The sequence below is a fragment of the Mytilus trossulus genome, chromosome 4 (genome assembly GCF_036588685.1).
Source record: "Mytilus trossulus isolate FHL-02 chromosome 4, PNRI_Mtr1.1.1.hap1, whole genome shotgun sequence".
Taxonomy (NCBI): domain Eukaryota; kingdom Metazoa; phylum Mollusca; class Bivalvia; order Mytilida; family Mytilidae; genus Mytilus; species Mytilus trossulus.
In genome coordinates this window covers 77,031,521-77,052,200 of record NC_086376.1, presented here as the reverse complement: position 1 = coordinate 77,052,200, position 20,680 = coordinate 77,031,521, and the positions used below count along the sequence as shown (strand labels likewise).

The window sequence follows — 20,680 nt, the reverse complement described above, 5'->3', positions numbered from 1 at the left end:
GCCATTAACCAGGGAAAAATAAGTAAGGGGAAGGAAACCAATGTAAATGTCTTCTTAGTATAAGCCTCTTGAATTAGGAGCACCTCCATATTCATGATATGGAGTTTTACCTTAACTTTTAAAATTTTTAATTAAAAAGTTTGTATCATTTGATTTTGCTTTTAGGCATAACATTAAATTAAATAAGGTTTTATTTAATAAGATCTATATGTTAAAATAATAAGTTAAGATGTAAAAATTAAATAAAATCTAAAAAGGCAGATGTTTTACTAAAATGTTTAATGTACTTCATGATTATATATCAATATATGTAAATATCAAAATAAAATGTAAAATCTTGTTTGGCACCATCAATAAATTAAAAAGGTTTATTGTAAACAAGGTGCTACCACTACTTCAGAATGAATATAGGTCCATGAATAGGAGAACCTAGTGGTATGGGAAGAGATATGATTTAATGATCGACACATTGATAGTGACAATGAGTCAGAGAGCTCAGTCTTGCAAATAAGCCTTCAGTCTGAAATAATAAAATGAATTTTGATGTGGCATTCATATAACATAACAAAATGCTCCCTATATTGATCTTTATTAGGTACAATCAAAGGGCAAGTGTTATTATTGCCTATAACATACATGTATAATCAATATGGAGGATTTTCAATTATAAATTCGGACAAGTGAGTTAAGAGTTCGGACAAGTTGATTTTCTTTCAACTTGTCCGAAGGGACAAGTGAGAAAAAATGATAATGTAGAGGCCTGAATGATGCCCTAAACAAACTAATGATGTAATGATATTTGTGAAGGAACAATGATATTACCCACAATTCCCTAGATTATAATACAGTCAACACAATACAGGGTTAGGTATTTATCAATATAATTTAAAACCGATCTCTCATCGCTCTTGTATTTTGATATGTCGTGTCATATCAGAAAACGGGATCGATGAGAGATCAGTTTTTAAATAGATTGGATATTTATTGACATAAATTGTGTGCTCTGTAGAAATGCATGATATTGTATATATAAATCGAGGTTGGAATTTGCAAGATTGGATAAAGAATCCATTATTTATTTTTTTAACGTTTGTATGCAATTTATTCATTAAAAAACAGTGTTTGATCCTTAAAATTCCCTAACACAAAAAAACATATAGTTGAATATTAAGTTTTCTACTAAATATTAACTATTGGCTAGTACCTTTCACCCCAGACACATTCATATAATCATGTACTCCAACACATGAAATTTACAACATAATAAAAATTTAAAGAAACAATCAATATTTGAAGTTTTTTAAAAATCAACAATAATTTAAAGCAATTAAAACAAAACAGAACAGAATAATAAGTTTTAGATTCTGAGATTTCCCAGAGACTGAAAAGATAAAGTTTATCCAGACACAAACCACTTTTAGTAAAAATTATAAAAAAAGATGTTCAAGAATTAAAAGTTATTACCCAAATGTGCAAATTTTACATAATGTCAAAATATCTGACAATCCCATTTTTTACTTTGAAAAATAGATATATGAATTTTTAGTTCCCCAAATATTAGCAGTCCAGTCATAGGTGTGTATTATGGTGTTCAACTAAATCAAAATTATTTAATTTGTTACGGTTTTTGTTCTAAACAGCATTATTGATAAATAACCAAAATAAATCTTAATGTTTTGGTATAACTTCAGTATTTTGTAATTTTAACCAATATATTTTGATCATTCTACCCTAAACAATTTGATTATGATGAATTTACTTCTTTTCAATACATAAAATAGTCTCTCCATCTTCCCTATAGACATATCCATTAAAGTGAGGTATGTATGACATATGCTAGCATACTTAGCAATGTTTTGCTTAGAAGAGTGGATTTAAATAAGATGTTAAAAACAAATAAAAATATTCTCTTCAGTCCTTCGGTTCCTCTGCTAAAACATCAAAACGCTGAGATTTTTCATCAAACTTCTATAGTTCCATAATGCTAACATGGTCCATTTCTAGGAGGAACAGAATCAAAGCATTCATTCATTATTGATGATCAACTACTGGGATTGAATCTATCACATAAAACTATATTTTAGGGTGCTGTTTGAGGCTGCTGTTGTCTCTTTGCATGTGGTGTCCATTTTAAACATGCTGCATCAATTGTTTTAAAGTCAGTTGGACGTTTCACTTTCTTCTCGATGAAACTATCAATAAGATCCTGGGGAAAAAAATATATGTAAAATTCATAAAGTATTTATTTTATATATTCTAATGTCGTTGTTTCTTATCTTCACTTAGTGTAGAATACAATTAAAATCTACAACACAGTAGCAATACTTGCATTATATGACTGCAATCCTTTTAAAAAGGTTTTCCTAGGTTTAATGTTCCAACTATTGATAATTTAAATTAGTACTGCATTTTAGGCAATAAAAGAAATTTGTGTAGTATTACAAGTGTAAGTATAAATTCTTATTATAATATGAATTTATTTATACATACCAGAGCAGTAATGATATCAAGAAGTGAAATATAGTTTCTATACATTTTTTAGATAAGAATTTATAATCAGTGTTCTCCCAAGAGCCTTCTAGCATCATGGTAATGTGATGCTGTCTGAAGTGGTTTTCTTATAGATTTTTTTTATGGATGTGATGCTATAATTTTTAGAATTAAGATGGTATTTCAATTTCCTGTGTATACCAGGGTGCTAAATGAAATATCTGGGGAGAACACTGATAATGTAGAGTAAATGGAGATTTAATTTACAATAAATCGTAACGTCCTCAGATATTAATTTAAAAGTAAAAACTCAGAACTTATGAACGATGATGCCTCAACAATATAGGCATCAGCTTAGAGATTAATATCCACTATGAAGGCAAACTTAAAATTTATATGTACCTGTCTCCGTAAAATTAGATGTTTTCCCTTCCAGTATTTTAACATGCCTAAAGCCTGAAGAGTACTGACAATATCATTGGCATTTATGGCTGTTTCTGTGCTGATATCTGTAATCAAAATTAATAATGAAAATAAGAGAGAAATATATAATATTCCAAAACTTATCACAAAGCATATTTCATAATTTGTCGACACTTTGGGAAAGAAAAAATGTTGCTGGTATACACAATCTAACAGGAATTGATACTTATAAAGCATTTAAGTGTTTCACATTCAAAAATCCTACTGAATTACGTAATTCCAATTATGAGCATTTTACAAAACTTCAAGAGATGCACTACAAATTTCCAGAATCAGCATCAAAGTATGTCAATTATTTTTAAGAGAATGCAATTTATTTTTGCAGATATTCTTGATAGGCAAGATGTGTGAAGGGGGAAGGATGGGTCATAATCCTGAAATCCCAAGTTTAAAAACATGAAATCCTGAGGTCCTGAACTTAAAAAGAAATTAAAATTCAGACATCTCTAAATTCAAAAAAAAATTCCCGGAACCCGAAAGGATCAATTCCAAAATCCCTGATCCGGAGTCCCGATAAAGATCCTCCCCCATGTATACACTGATGTATGTATAAGGTATAATGAAAATTTTAATTACTAACCTTTGATACAAATTTCACTTCCTTTGTACTTGTGGATATATCCTAATAATGTATCCTTCCAGTAACTACGGTAACTAAGAAGACCAAGGTCAGACAAAGGTCTTTCAGGTGATCCTACTTTGTTTTCTGTTTTACTCAATAAATAACCTGAAAACAAAAATATAAGTTCAGGAATAAAGCTTCAAACAATTCTGTAATGAATTAATCGAGAAAGTACAAACATAATATGATAATTTTTTATTTCAGCAAATTGAATATACATTTTTCTTCATAATACAGAGATATATATTATTTGTAGCAAATTGAATATACATTTTTCTTCATAATACAGAGAAATATATTATTTGTGGCAAAAGTCTTGATATTTTATAAAAGGCAGTTAACTTGAATCCTTTACAAGGATCGATAAATATAGAAAAATTCATCCAACTCAGAAGGAAAACTTTTGGGACTTGAAGTCACATGATCTTTGCTTGTACTCATTAATGTCATATGAATTGTGAAGAAGCAGAAAATATCTAAGTATTTCATTTGATCTGATCTTATCCAAGTGGGAATGTAACCATGAAAACACAAATGAGGTATTGCTATCATTGTTAATATACAAAATATGATAAATTGCATGCCATACTTACTAAAATCTATTAACATTTTTCCAAAGCCTTGTCTCATGTATTGTGGTAAGGTTAATATACAAGATACATTGTAGTTAAGAAAAGAATTCTTCTCCTGCAAAAAAAAAACAAGTTAAAAAATATCAGTTTTTTTTATTATTTTAATTACATTAGAAATATAAGAAATAAATTTCATATGTCATGACATTTAAGAGACAAATTTTTAAAACAGGATGTGGAACAACAATGAAATGAAGCATGTGCCATTGTATGGCAGCACTAGGTGAAGCTTAATACCATTTAATTTCAATGCTTCATACCATTTTCATAAAGTATGACTTAGTAGTACATGTAGTTGATAACTATAGGCTCTAAAGAGCCTGTGTCGCTCACCTTGGTATATGTGAATTAAACAAAGGAAGCAGACAGTTCATGACAAAATTGTGTTTAGGTGATTGTGATGTGTTTGTACATCTTACTTTACTGAAAATTCTTGCTGCTTACAATTATCTCTATCTATAATGAACTTGTCCGTGTAGTTTCAGTGGAAATTGTTAGTAAAAATTTACAAATTTTATGAAAATTGTTAAAAATTGATTATAAAGGACAATAACTTCTTAGGGGGTCTATTGAACATTTTGGTCATTTTGACTTATTTTTGAGTCTTAAATTGCTGTACATTATTGCTGTTTACAGTTTATTATCTCTATCTATAATAATATTCAAGATAATAACCCAAAACAGTAAAATTTCCTTAAAATTACCAATTTAGGGGTAGCACTCTTACAACGAGTTGTCCCATTCATCTTAAAATTTCAGGGCAGATAGATCTTGACCAGATAAACAATTTTACCACTTGAAAGATTTGCTCTAAATGCTTTGGTTTTTGAGTAATAACCAAAAACTGCATTTAACCTCCATGTTCTATTTTTAGCCGTGGTGGCCATCTTGGTTGGTTGGCCGGGTAATAAACACATTTTAAACAAGATACATCAATGATGATTGTGGCCAAGTTTGGATTAATTTGGCCCAGTAGTTTCAGAGGAGAAGATTTTTGTAAAAGATCATGGATATTTACGAAAAATGGTTAAAAATTGACTCTAAAGGGCAATAACTCCTAAATGGGTCAACTGACCATTTTGGTCATGTTGACTTATTTGTAAATCTTACTTTGCTGAACATTATTGCTGTTTACAGTATATCTCCATCTATAATAATATTCAAGATAATAACCAAAAACAGTAAAATTTCCTTAAAATTACCAATTTAGGGGCAGCAACCCAACAATGGGTTGTCTGATTCATCTGAAAATTTCAGGGCAGATAGATCTTGACCTGATAAACAATTTTACCCCACATCAGATTTGCTCTAAATGCTTTGGTGTTTGAGTTATAAGCCAAAAACTGCATTTTACCCCTATGTTCTATTTTTTAGCCATGGCAGCCATCTTGGATGGTTGGCCGGGTAAAAAAAACACAAACTTTAAACTAGATACATCAATGATGATTGTGGCCAAGTTTGGATTAATTTGGCCCAGGAGTTTCAGAGGAGAAGATTTTTGTAAAAGATCATGGATATTTACGAAAAATGGTTAAGAATTGACTATAAAGGGCAATAACTCCTAAAGGGGTCAACTGACCATTTTGGTCATGTTGACTTATTTGTAAATCTTACTTTGCTGAACATTATTGCTGCAACAGTTTATCTCCATCTATTATAATATTCAAGATAATAACCAAAAACAGTAAAATTTCCTTAAAATTACCAATTTAGGGGCAGCAACCCAACAATGGGTTGTCTGATTCATCTGAACAACGGACGCCAAGTGATGAGAAAAGCTCACTTGGCCCTTCGGGCCTGGTGAGCTAAAAAGTGACAAAATGTGTGACTTATTTACAGCTGGGTCAGTATACCCCTACACAAGAGCTAGGGTATGATTACATAGATCTAAAGCATGAGGAAATTTACAATTCTATGAGAAATTACATACCAAAATATTCAAGTAAAATTTAAGACAAACAATTTACCAGAATTCACATAAAGAAATAATTTGGTTTAATTATGTTTGTCTACATCATGATTTGAGTATGCTATATATTCTATAAAGGGAATATGTTCATATCAAATATATATATATGTTTACTTACCTTAGAAAAATAGCCAACAATGTGACAGCCATGTGAATCATTTTCTGTCATCACATAAAACAAGAATGGTTCTACATCAAAATATAATGTTTTATGGTCTAAAAACAGCTTTGCTAATAAACATAAATTCTGACAATACACCTGGAAAAAAGATATATGTATGAAAACATATTTTTATCAATGATGACAGCTCCAATTCAAAGTTTTTTTGTAATAGAGCAATATGATATAATGAATAAATTTGGGGTTTTTACTGTCTTCTGATTGGTTAAAATTATTAGTTTTATTTTCAATGTTGTCAATTTTGATGGCGACACGCCCACTCTGACGTTGAGTATTCATACGCCAACATGTGTGTACGCTTGTTATTGTTAATATAAATAATATAAAAAGATTTTTTAGCCTTATTTTTGATAGAAATTTATTTATAATGAATGGCAATGATTTATTTTGATTTTATTGAACCATAAAACTAATTTTTGACTCTTCACATTTTACATAATCCGCTTCGCGGATTATTCAATGTGAAGAGTCAAAAATTAGTTTTATAGTTCAATAAAATCAAAATAAATAATAGCCATTCATTAATTGTAGCATGATATTTTTTGGTTATATTTTGTGTAAATATGCTATTGTTATAAAATAACAAAAGTTATGTGCATCTATGAATTTCTTTCAATAAATATATAAAAGGATATACATGTGATTTTAAAATTGTCCTATCCTTCTGGGAAATGCTATTTTGTTTTTCATTAACTAATTGTTTTACATTTGTCTTTTTGGCCTTTTATAGCTGACTATGTGGTATGGACTTTACTCTTTGTTGAAGGCAGTAGGATACCTATAGTTGTTAATTTCTATCTCATCTGGTCTCTTGTGGAGAGTTGTCTCACTGGCAATCATACCACATCTTCTTTTTTTATAATTAAGCCATGAATATTGTTTCTAATTATATTTACCTTATTCCTTTTACCATCAACTTCAAACATAGACATATTATTTTTACGATAAATCTCATCTCCTGGCGGATGTCTCCACACACATTTAGCCTGTAAAACAAACACACGAAACAGTAAGTTATTATCTATCCAAAAGGTTTTATGATCATATTTCACACCATTTTACATCTAAAACTAAGCTTAAGACAAGGAGTAAGATCCATTTACAATACTTTATCACTATGAGTATGGATAATTGAAATCCAGGTGAGAACATTTAGATTCTTGAAATGTTAGAAATCACAACACATTTTCCATGGCACACTGAAAAAAAAATCAACAAAAATCCTTGAAAAGTTTGTTTATGTTACATTCTACTATAAAAACATATCAAAAATCAAAACAGTGTCCAAAGGTACTATAAATTGACTCTGATCAAATCAGTCTTTGCTCGTACTCCAGCATGTTTAGTGCAACAGCAGCAAGTACCAATTTGATTTTTCTGGGTATTGACACTACTTGGGTCTGTCAATCTATAAAACTAAAAGATTTATCACTGAACTAACACTTATATAAAGTATGAGTTAGTTTTATAGCTTTAAAGTATTTGCTTATAGGAACCAGTGTAGATTTGAAACAAGAGTATTTTCACTTACCATATGTCGCCTAAGAATTGTGGCCGTTTTCATATATTTGAGACAAAATTCACATAGATATATTTTAGGCAGTCGAGCATATTCCTCTGGGTAAGGACTAGCATACCATGTGGTCATTTCAAACCTTCCAATCTCTAACTTCTTTATTCTGTATTCTGAGAGATCACTTTTAGTATAGTGTTGTGTAATTTCATGTTCCTGGTAAGAGCAAATATAGAAATCTAACATATGCATTTCGATGTTACAATCTGATTTTTATCATTTTAACTTTATTTTAAAAAAAATGTATTAATATAAATATTATCAAATTCAAAGTTAAGATGCAAAATGCTTTGTTTGAAAATGCAAGCTGGGTTGCAGATTTGGATCAAGGAAATTATTTACATCAAAGTCACATAATTATGGCTCTTGCATTGAAACTCACACAGTACCATTAGGTAAATGTATCTTTTAACCTCACTATGAAATAACTACTTTTTACATTAAGAATAAAATGTATACCTACCAGTACTTCACAGGCCTTTGCCTGAGCTTCCCTAAACAACTTGAGATCAAACTCTGATGCTAGGCCCTGTAGCAATGGTTCTCTAGCTCTCTCATACGTGTCCTTGTATTTTCTGTGTTCAACTTTGATATCTTCTGGTATATCTCTAAACTTTTGTCTCATCCCTCTAATTTTGATCACTTTGACTTTCTGTTCATCTGTTTGAACCTTTAGGTAAAAAAATATATTTGTAGATGGAAATATTGTTCAAAATTAGCACATATTGTCTAACAGTAGGAAGGGAAGTTTAACAATTGAATGTGGGTCATGGGTCTTTTTTCAGTATGGGCCTATTTCATGCATTATGCAAAATTGTCTAAAAAATGGTTCTTGGTTGTAGGCGTAGTTTGCAAGTCTCTTTTAACCCTCCCACATACATTTTAATGAAAACACCTTAAGACATACTTACCAAGCTCAGAATTGTATAATTTAAGACTTTTCATGCCACAAATCTATTGATATTTAGATTCTAAATCAACTTCTGAGGACATTAAGTGTTTAAGAATGACAATACATCTCAATTTTATTGTTTACAGTCCTTATCAACCAAAATTAGACATTTTGACACAAGGCTTATATTTGTGTTCTATCGGCTTAACCCTTGCTTTTGATGAACTGGGCTGCATGTAGTAGCCTAAGAATTGAACACATTGGTTTTTTTCTTGGGAATATATCAAATTATTGTTTTTATCAGGATTTCATTTTACATTTTGGCATATATTAAATGTAAAGTTAAATCATATGTAAGAAATTGATTCCCTATCACAAAGTCTTTTAATCAAGTCTTTGCTATGCAATAGGCATAAAGATTAACATTTTGATGCTTGAAATTGCTAAATTTTGTACAATTTTGCATCATCAAAGATCTTATTAAGATTTTCTGCATAAAAAAACTGACAAAAGAGGTTTAGTTTTTAAGATTTTGCCAAAAATTGAGGCAGAGACAAAACTTTACACTTTGACTTGGCACCTTTCTTTAAATCAGTTTTTGGCCCGTTTCAGTGTCAGCTGCTAACCTTCAGTAAATATTCATTACTCAACCAATTTTCAAAAATAAAATGCCATTTTACTCGATTTAGCTAGCAGAACACAGAAAATAAGTAAAAAGGGAGAATTTGAAAAAAATATTTATTATTAAGGAAGCAATACACAGTTAGGAGTTTAGTTTCGCATTTTGGCCCCGGTGGTTTTTCCAAATAGGAAAGTTATTGTGTAATAAAATTCATTTTTAGACAACTGAGTGTGCTAATTTGGCCTTCAAAGATGGTTTATAAGAGCATCAAGATTATTTTTTACATGTTTTATGGGCTATATTCTGTTTTACAATCCGTATTTTCATAGCTAGACCGGCAATCGGTCCAGAAATTAATGTAATGTTTACAAACACTTTTTCTCTAGACGAAGGTTTTGACGCAATTTTACAAAAAAATGAGATGAAAGACATATGATTTTCATTGGATTTGCTGAATGATATATGTACACAGTTTCAGAAAAGGTATTACTTCAAGCGATTGAAATTCTACTTTTAGCCAAATTTTGGGGAATTATGTGACATGTTTTCCCCCCTTATTGCAATATTCTATAACAAATAAATGCAGATTGTTGCCATGGATACACCCAAAAGAAATTATACTTTACCATTTTATATACTGGATATAAAATCTATGGAAGATTCTGATTACATACATATGCACATATATGACACAAACAGTAAGCTTGATATTGCAAGAAAGCAATGAAAAGGGCATGGTAAAACCTTTAAGGGCAAATTTTAATATTTTTTCCTAACTGTTTATTGCTACCTAAGGGCCATTCCCAACCAGATGCTCCGCAGGGTGTAGCTTTATACGACTGCAGAGGTTGAACCCTGAACGGTTGGGGCAAGTATGGACACAACATTCAAGCTGGATTCAGCTCTAAATTTGGATTGTGATTAAATAGTTGACACAGCATAGGTTTCTGACACAGAATGAATGTGTTCTAATGAACTTAAAATTTTTGTTTTCTCTTAGAGCAATTCACTATGCTGTTGAATATTAATCCTCTCAAAAAAATGTTTGAAGACATTTTCTTTTTATTTATGAAATTTCAAATGAGAACCAGATGCTCCGCAGGGCGTAGCTTTATACGACTGCAGAGGTTGAACCCTGAACAGTTGGGGCAAGTATGGACACAACATTCAAGCTGGATTCCGCTCTAAATTTGGATTGTGATTAAATAGTTGACACAGCATAGGTTTCTGACACAGAATGAATGTATTCAAATGAACTTAAAATTTTTGTTTTCTCTTAGAGCAATTCACTATGCTGTTGAATATTAATCCTCTCAAAAAAATGTTTGAAGAAATTTTCTTTTTATTAATGAAATTTCAAATCAGAAAAATTGAACCCAATTTTTTAATCACATCCCCCTTTCCCTTATTCCAAAACTAATTTCAATTAAAATATTCTAATGGAGTTTGCAACAATTACTACTCATTTAAATACATCATAAAATATTATGATGTAAAAAAACTGCTTGTTATCACTGAATGGTAAAGATTATTTAAATTTATCAGTTGGTAGTAAAAAGTGAATATACATTGTATATTGTATATAACAAAGATTTAAGTTGATTCTGGACAAAGAAAGATAACTCCAATTAAAAAAAATTCTTGCAGATATTTCTTGCTTACTATACTGGACAAAGAAAGATAACTCTTAATTAAAAAAAATTTTGCTATTTCACAATATTGTGAAATTAGATATTTCTTGCCATTGCACAATACTGTGCAATTGAAAAGACTTGCTATTGCACAATACTTAATATAATAATTTTAGATCCTGATTTGGACCAACTTGAAAACTGGGCCCATAATCAAAAATCTAAGTACATGTTTAGATTCAGCATATCAAAGAGGCCCAAGAATTTAATTTTTGTTAAAATCAAACTTAGTTTAATTTTGGACCCTTTGCACTTTAATTTAGACCAATTTTAAAACTGGACCAAAAATTAAGAATCTACATACACAGTTAGATTTGGCATATCAAAGAACCCCAATTATTCAATTTTTGATGAAATCAAACAATGTTTAATTTTGGAACTGGATTTGGGCCAACTTGAAAACTGGGCCAATAATCAAAAATCTAAGTACATTTTTAGATTCAGCATATCAAAGAACCCAAAGGTTTCAATTTTTGTTAAAATCAAACTAAGTTTAATTTTGGACCCTTTGGACCTTAATGTAGACCAATTTGAAAACGGGACCAAAAATTAAGAATCTACATACACAGTTAGATTCGGCATATTAAAGAACCCCAATTATTCAATTTTGATGAAATCAAACAAAATTTAATTTTGGACCCTTTGGGCCCCTTTTTCCTTAACTGTTGGGACCAAAACTCCCAAAATCAATACCAACCTTCCTTTAATAGTCATAAACCTTGTGTTTAAATTTCATAGATTTCTATTTACTTATACTAACGCTATGGTGCGAAAACCAAGAAAAATGCTTATTTGGGTCCCTTTTTGGCCCCTAATTCCTAAACTGTTGGGACCGAAACTCCCAAAATCAATACCAACCTTCCTTTTGTGGTCATAAACATTGTATTTAAATTTCATTGATTTCTATTTACTTTAACTAAAGTTATTGTGCGAAAACCAAGAATAATGCTTATTTGGGCCCTTTTTTGGCCCCTAATTCCTAAACTGTTGAAACCAAAACTCCCAAAATCAATCCCAACCTTTCTTTTGTGGTCATAAACCTTGTGTCAAAATTTCATAGATTTCTATTAACTTTAACTAAAGTTATAGTGCGAAAACCAAGAAAATGCTTATTTGGGCCCTTTTTGGCCCCTAATTCCTAAAATGTTGGGACCAAAACTCCCAAAATCAATACCAGCCTTCCTTTTATGGTCATAAACCTTGTGTTAAAATTTCATAGATTTCTATTCACTTTTACTAAAGTTAGAGTGCGAAAACTAAAAGTATTCGGACGACGACGACGACGACGACGCCAACGTGATAGCAATATACGACGAAAATTTTTTCAAAATTTGCGGTCGTCTAAAAATTGAACCCAATTTTTTAATCACATCCCCCTTTCCCTTATTCCAAAACTAATCTCAATTAAAATATTTTAATGGAGTTTGCAACAATAACTACTCATTTAAATACATCATAAATATTAAGATGTAAAAAAACTTCTTGTTATCATTGAATGGTAAAGATTATTTAAATTTATCAGTTGGTAGTAAAAAGTGAATATACAATATTGTATATAACAAAGATTTAAGTTGATTCTGGACAAAGAAAGATAACTCCAATTAAAAAAAATTCTTGCAATAAGATATTTCTTGCTTACTATTCTGGACAAAGAAAGATAACTCTAATTAAAAAAATAATTTGCTATTTCACAATATTGTGAAATTAAATATTTCTTGCCATTGCACAATACTGTGCAATTGAAAAGACTTGCTATTGCACAATACTTAATATAATAATTTTAGATCCTGATTTGGACCAACTTGAAAACTGGGCCCATAATCAAAAATCTAAGTACATGTTTAGATTCAGCATATCAAAGAGGCCCAAGAATTTAATTTTTGTTAAAATCAAACTTAGTTTCATTTTGGACCCCTTTGGACCTTAATGTAGGCCAATTTGAAAAGGGGACCAAAAATGAAGAATCTACATAAACAGTTAGATTTGACATATCAAAGAACCCCATTTATTCAATTTTTGATGAAATCAAATAAAGTTTAATTTTGGACCCAGATTTGGACCAACTTGAAAACTGGGCCAATAATCAAAAATCTAAGTACATTTTTAGATTCAACATATCAAAGAACCCAACCGATTCATTTTTTGTCAAAATCAAACTAGTTTAATTTTGGACCCTTTGGACCTTAATGGAGACCAATTTGAAAACATGACCAAAAGTTAAGAATCTACATACACAGTTAGATTCGGCATATCAAAGAACCCCAATTATTCAATTTTGATGAAATCAAACAAAGTTTAATTTTGGACCCTTTGGGCCCCTTTTTCCTAAACTGTTGGGACCAAAACTCCCAAAATCAATACCAACCTTCCTTTTATGGTCATAAACCTTGTGTTTAAATTTCATAGATTTCTATTTACTTATACTAACGTTATGGTTCGAAAACCAAGAAAAATGCTTATTTGGTCCCTTTTTGGCCACTAATTCCTAAACCGTTGGGACCAAAACTCCCAAAATCAATCCCAACCTTTCTTTTGTGGTCATAAACCTTGTGTCAAAATTTCATAGATTTCTATTAACTTAAACTAAAGTTATAGTGCGAAAACCAAGAAAATGCTTATTTGGGCCCTTTTTGGCCCCTAATTCCTAAAATGTTGGGACCAAAACTCCCAAAATCAATACCAACCTTCCTTTTATGGTCATAAACGTTTTGTTAAAATTTCATAGATTTATATTTACTTTTACTAAAGTTAGAGTGCGAAAACTAAAAGTATTCGGACGACGACGATGCCAACGTGATAGCAATATACGACGAAATTTTTTTCAAAATTTGCGGTTTTATAAAAAACATACATGGGATCAAGGGAACACACTTCCAAATCTCAACTATGGGTGTCTGTCACCTATATTTTTGCATAGGGGAAATGAAAGTGAACATTTTATTTGCCTTCCCTATGTACCATGTATGTTTGAATAGAAAACACTTAAGCTATAGCTATATAAATTATTGTCACCGATATCCTTTAAATACTTTTATTAACTAATTAAAAAGAATCTATTCATACTTGTCAAGTTCTTTAGAAATGGTTCTCTGTGCAAGTGTTTTTCGCTAAAATATGAATAACATATATTAATGTCGTATGAATATACCAAATTAAAGATTGACAACAAAATTATAATAATTACTGATATTTCAATGTAACAATACTAACCTTCCTTCTAAAATCTCGTTTATCTTGCAAGGATTCCACAATTTTAACTCTGTCTAAAATATTCTTCTGTCTTTCTTCATATCGACCCTAGTAAGTAGTATAAATAATATTCGTCTTAGTAATCAATGGCATCAATTTTCATACATGTGGTCTTACTTGTTAAATAATGCATGTTGTGAATTCATCTTTATACACTTCTTTCTTTCTTATATTTATTTGATGTTAAATAAGCCTAGAAATTTCAAATAGAGTCCTGGCACAGGACTCAAATTACTTGAGACTCATAGGGATCTCTTTTAGAATCTCACAAAGAGAATTGGCATAATTTCACAGCGGAGAGGACATAAACTTGCAGACCTAAAATGTTTAATCGCATTTAAGATAAAACCATTTTATCTAAAATGTTATTCAAATATAATCAATACTTACTTTACACTCATCTGCTGTTGTGTTGTGATAAAGCGGACAAGAGGCTAATGTTCTATGCCTATCATGCCTTCCTGTTAAGTGACCTGAATAAAATAGTTCAATGATAAAGTTAAGACTATTATCTGCCTATAACACATATTGAAATGTGCTACACAGTCCTAAGTGAAGTAGTATAATAAATTGTATTTTATTATTTATCATCATAAAATTCATAGAAAAATTAACAGTTTAATTAATCTCATTACACATGTTACACTATCTTAATTGGGTTTTTGTATGTCCAACTAATATTTTAAATTCATCTCGTGCTTGTAGAAGTGATGTATTTAATTCATTTTTTGCAATAGAATTGCATAGAATCAAACATTAACAAACAATTTCAATAATCCATGTGACTGTTTTAAAGTACATGGTACTGCTAGGAAATCACCAATTCATTGACAATTTGTGCATTGCATTATAAGTTTGTTCTTGAACAATAGATAATACAGTTTACTCATCCCTTTGGCTGATTGTAGTGCTATAGTACATTCAACAGAAAATAAATAGTATAATATCCCACTGAGAGTGTTACCTCAGACTACTTGTTTCATCACCTGGAATCACTAGCGACTCAGTGATTTACTCAACCAAGTAAGAATGATGGTTGGCTTATTTATTTGTGTACTAATTGTGTGTTTTTTTTAAATCATGCACTAAGTTGTGTATTTACCTGCAGAGTCACAGCCGGGTAAGGGACATTTTGCATTACTTTCATTGTAATCTAACGATGGCGTAGGTCTTTTCTCAGTCCATATTGACAGAAACCCATCTTCTGCTGTCATTTCAATTGTACGTTTTTTATCTCCATGTTTACCACTCTGTTTCCCTTTACTGGATTTAGAGTGGTGTTTTCCCTTTCCAAGTTTTTCACCTTTACCCCCACGTTCAGATTTACCAACATTGTTTTTATTTTGTTTGCCACTTTTGTTCACTTTTTCTACCTTCACATCACTATCAAGTGTTTGTTTAGCAGATTTTATTTCTTTTTCTGGGCTTTGAGATTTTTGTTTTCCTTTCGCTTTTTTTCTTTTTGGTGACAAAGTTTGTACTTCTGATTCTGATTCAGATGTTGAGGTATCAAGTCTCTTTCTTTTCTTGACTGGTGTCAACTCTGTGAATGTCTTCAAATCTGCAAATAATCACATGTGCTGTTTATCTATACATATCAAACAAATGTTTACTTCAACTGTATGTACATGCCTTTATTTAAAAAGTATCTTAACATTATGTCAGAGTTTGGTAATCATAAATTCAATATCATTATGAAACAACTTTGATGCTCAGCTTCCTTCTGAGACCTTCTTGAATTAAGATTTCATAGTCAATATTATTTCAGATCCATCCTGTCCATGTGGTGCTAAGAATGAAGGTTCTTATCTCTAGTTTTTTAAATGTCACAATTATCATTATTATGCTAATATAATAAGTATACTTTTAATAATCTGGATAGCTGGTTACCACAGAAGTGTCTTCTACTTAATTTGGTCATCACCTTCGGTCATATAATATTATTTTTTTCTCTAATTTTTGCGCTATTTTAACAATTCTTGGCCAGTGTGTTAAAAATATTTCTCCTCACTAGTGTAAAGTCTGTTCTCTGCAAATGATTGGTTTTTCTTGGTTTCTTCTGAATTTTCCTATTGTGATGTCATGAAAAAAGGCAACCATGTCTGATGACGTCACATAAAAAGTACGCAACTTTCCTCAAATCTTTGAAACAGAAGGATAAAAATCATTAGAGAAACAGATTCCACCACTATAACTTGTATATTACGATATTTCTTCGCTCTCGACAATTAAATTTGATTTATTTAAAAAAGCTCAGCAAGCCTCACGCTCTTAATATTAAAATTTAACTGTCTCAAGTGGAGAAATATTGTGACACCCTTGTAGCAGATGTGGAATCTATATATATAATGCATTTGTATGTGTGATTAACAAGTGTCTCATCCCTTCAGCATATTTAAGCAAATAGAATATGTAAACAGAGCATTTCCTTAATGAAATCTGAATTACTGTACCTGGTGCTGATCTTCTTGTAACTCTTGATGTTGGTTCTGAATGCTCACTCTCAGAATCACTTGGTTCACTTTCAGCTTCTTCGGTCACCTCTTTTGTATGCTAAAAAACAAATTATGTTAACAGAGATAATAAATCACCTAAAACTGTTTAACATTGTAAAATTTGCCTTGTCCCTAAAGGTTTTCACCAATTCAAGAACTAACACAAAAGCATAAAATAGATTAAATAGGGATTACTCTTTGCACCTTAACACCAATTTTATGGCTATGGATCACTTATTTTCAAAACACTTTTATAAACTATACTCTTTCTTGTGTGTTTGTTGCCTTGTATGACTTGTAATATCTTGACATATGTAATGTAAATAATCTAAGTAATCAGAGAGCATGGTCTAAAGGCCAACTTTCAAATTCGATGCATTTCTGTTAAAAAAATGGTTTTAAAGAACATCATTTGTGCATTTAGAGGCATCATCAATTCCATTCCAATGTTGAGCAAGTGGTTTCAAAAATATGATGCTACGACACTATTAATGTTGTTAACTCATGCCCAATCCCTTCTGATGCTTTTGCAAATGAAAATCTAAATATGTTTAAACAAACTGATTTTCCATTTCTATTGATAATTTGAACACAGTTACATTCATATAATTACTCTGAATTATCTACAGATATACATACAAAGATCATATATCCTCCACTTTATTGGACTTACAGTGTAACTTAAATAAGGGAACATTCACTTAGAAGAAACTCTTAATTTCCTTGTTTCTATATAAATATATTTAGATATCAGAATTTCTTTAAATTATACAAAGAATAAGATGTACTGTGGATTCATTTATTTTCGTGGGTATCAATTTTCGTGGATTGCTGAAAATTTGTATATTCGTGGATATTTGATTTCGTGGTTTTGCCAAACTCTGTATACAAAGCCTGTTGAAAACATGATATTCGTTGAACATTTGAATTCGTGGTTTACCTGTATCCACGAAACCAACGAAAATTGGTATCCAACGAATAATAATGAATCCACAGTATACATGTATTTCAACTTCTAAAGTCAATACATAATTATGCTTTTGTGAAGTTACATTTTTTAAGATAAAATAAAATGTTTAGGGTTTTCTGGTCAAATAATTGGAAAGAAATGTAGGGAATATTAGGTACATAGGATAGGATTGTTTTGTTTTTTCAAGGGACAGAAGTCAGAAGCCAAATCATATTGTGTCTTCAGTTGTATTAAATATTGTTCAGTCTTCAAAATTAGAACAGGACGGACAGGACATACATCAATCATGAATCCTGTAAAATATATGTTTCTGTCAAATTTTGTCAATTTTTAAATATATTTCCAAAGTAAATTTGAAGAATAAATGCCAAACCCAAATTTCTTTGACTATTGTTAAACAGCATTAACCATTTGTAAAAAATTTATGTCTATCAAAAGGCATGAGACAACGATATAAAAGTTTTTAATCAATTCTGTATTTTTTAGAACATTGCAACAATTACAAAATCTGATATGCTATTTACATGTACATGTATGAGTAATTATTGTAAATGAAATATTCATGTATATATATGGAAAAGGATCTCAAGTTACAGGATATTAGATATAGTACAGTACCCAGGTACAAAGTCTGTAATTAAATCTACTATCTTTCAGCTTCAGCCTTGAATATTGAACAGATATTAAATCAAGTAGAGGTGCTAAAATTTGAAGGATCCATATACATGTACAAATGTATGTTCAAAGGGTATACATAAATCTTTTAACTTCTTTCAAATTGTTAAATGTACATGTTTATATCATGTATATGGTGGATGAATATTTGAGTAAGGCCACACTTAAAAATATTTTGGTTTGCTCAAACCCTACCCAAAGGTTGAGACAGTGGGTAGGTAGGTAGGCATATTCTTTTTTTTTTTCAAAAAAAGAAATTGAAGTATCAGATGTTTATTAGTTTTCATGCCTATTTGATTAAAAAAAACTTCTTCAAATCAGGACAAAAAAAGAATTTGAGTAGGCAGCTTTTTTCTGGGTAGGTAGCGTTTGGGCAAACAAACCTATTCTTTAGTTTGGCCTAAATGGTCCAAACTCTTTTTTTCTTTTAACTGTGAAGTGAATATACATGTAATGTCCTTAATTATACTCAAAATAGTATATTGCTCTCTTAAATGGCAGTCATGAACCTTTAAAAATTACATTTTTGTAACCCAAAAAAAATGAACATGATTTACATGTAGAGGGCAACAAGTACATTTACATGTATGAAAAGCAATTGAAATTTAGCACTAAAAAAGTGTACAATGGAAAATCTGTACTCAAGTTATAAAATTACATTGAACTAGCATGACAATTTTCTAAGACTTTAAAAGACAGAAAAGATGACTACAATCATGTTAATCCTCCAGGTCATTATATATTATTGAATAATTTATTATTGTGTTTGAGTTAACTGTACTGCAATAAAATACAGTTTGTTTTACCTGTTTATAACAAAATGACAAACACTTTTTTCAGCTTTTACAATTCTGAAACACTTGCTTAAAGAATAAATCTTATTGCTATTCATGCTATTTGGCTGCCATTTCTGGACACCACAATGCTTCCTTCAAAATTTTGACCTCATAATACAAAAATCTGACAATGAAAAAGTGATTGTTGTATGAACATCAAGAGATCAGGCTGGCGCCCTTTTCAAATACTGACAAGGTGTTTAGACTTGGCCTTAATACCATTTTGATTCATAGTCCGAGATTACTATGACGTCCAAAAGCTGTTTTGCCAGACAAGCAGGGCCGTGGGACGTCAGAGCTCGTCCCATATCAAAAAGTGGATATTTTCGTCACCCAAAATAGATGCGCTGATTTGTCGCTTCTGGCTCTGACTAACGGCCTTGGAATTATCAAGGCATCAATCTGTTCATTTTTCATTTATACCTTTATTTATGTACGTTTCACCTTTGGGTGGGCAAATATCCACTTTAAGATATGGGACAAGCTCTGAAATCCCACCGCAATAGCCGTTGGAAGTCAGAGTAATCTCAGACTATTGGATTCAATTATGTGTCCAGACAGATAATTGTGTGCCTTTAAGGCATACAGATAGGCATACAGATGTTTCTTTCTTGTTGAAAACAGGGCAGAATCTTCCACGTACATGTTACACTTGTATATACAGATAAGGTGTGTATGCATCTTATTGTGAAAATCCTGTTTTGGTACATGTACATTGACATTGTTCTTGGGAATTTTGTTCCACATTGTTGAAGACATGATTCTTAATATCAAATGTTCAAAGATATATCAAATTTAATAATTTAATGAAATTTTCTGATGGCAATATAGTAATCTAACTGAATCTGGACTTCATTTTAACACATTTTGCTGAGATATCAATTTTTCATTGATCGATCGATCATAACTCACCATGTTATTGCGCTTTACAAGAAAATATTTATGAAATAAGGAAGTATTAAGATGAAGCTTCTATTTCCTTGTTTTAATGACCTTTACCTTACGCTTTGGCATTTTCTTTTTGGGGAAAACATCGAATGTTTCAAAACATAAACAATCCAAAACTGTTCGGCCGCTAAAATTTACTTCCGGTTCTATATAATCTATCTTAAAACCAATAATATAAATTGGAGTTGCTGTACTAATATGTGAACCGGTAAATTACATTTGATATAAAATTTTATAAGAATAAGATTTCAGTTTTCAAATTTTATAAGACTTATGTGCAGATATTATGATTATGAAAGTGTAAAAATCAATGGAATGGTACATTGTGATATCTGATTCCTAATTGGGAATT

General features: G+C 30.6%; 1 protein-coding gene across 1 annotated transcript; it reads right to left on the bottom strand.

Annotated features, from left to right (window-relative positions):
• Positions 1-961: 961 nt before the first annotated feature.
• On the bottom strand, positions 962-20,532 carry LOC134716009 (histone acetyltransferase KAT7-like). The gene is made up of 13 exons (XM_063578667.1): positions 20,380-20,532; positions 16,858-16,957; positions 15,507-15,965; positions 14,795-14,877; positions 14,366-14,452; positions 8,414-8,620; positions 7,909-8,106; positions 7,274-7,363; positions 6,315-6,455; positions 4,189-4,282; positions 3,554-3,700; positions 2,893-2,999; positions 962-2,206 (listed from the first exon to the last, which is right to left on the bottom strand). Exons 1-13 carry the CDS (start codon positions 20,392-20,394, stop codon positions 2,081-2,083), a joined length of 1,854 nt encoding a protein of 617 aa, XP_063434737.1. The 5' UTR covers positions 20,395-20,532; the 3' UTR covers positions 962-2,080.
• Positions 20,533-20,680: the final 148 nt, after the last annotated feature.

What these genes read in the sequence shown, in the direction of transcription:
- LOC134716009 (XM_063578667.1), bottom strand. An exon ending in CAAAGGCCTGTGAAGTACTG is followed by an intron (nt 8,107 to 8,413) that starts GTAGGTATACAT and finishes TGCTCTTACCAG; the next exon opens with GAACATGAAATTACACAACA. An exon ending in TTGTTGGCTATTTTTCTAAG is followed by an intron (nt 4,283 to 6,314) that starts GTAAGTAAACAT and finishes TTTTTTTTGCAG; the next exon opens with GAGAAGAATTCTTTTCTTAA.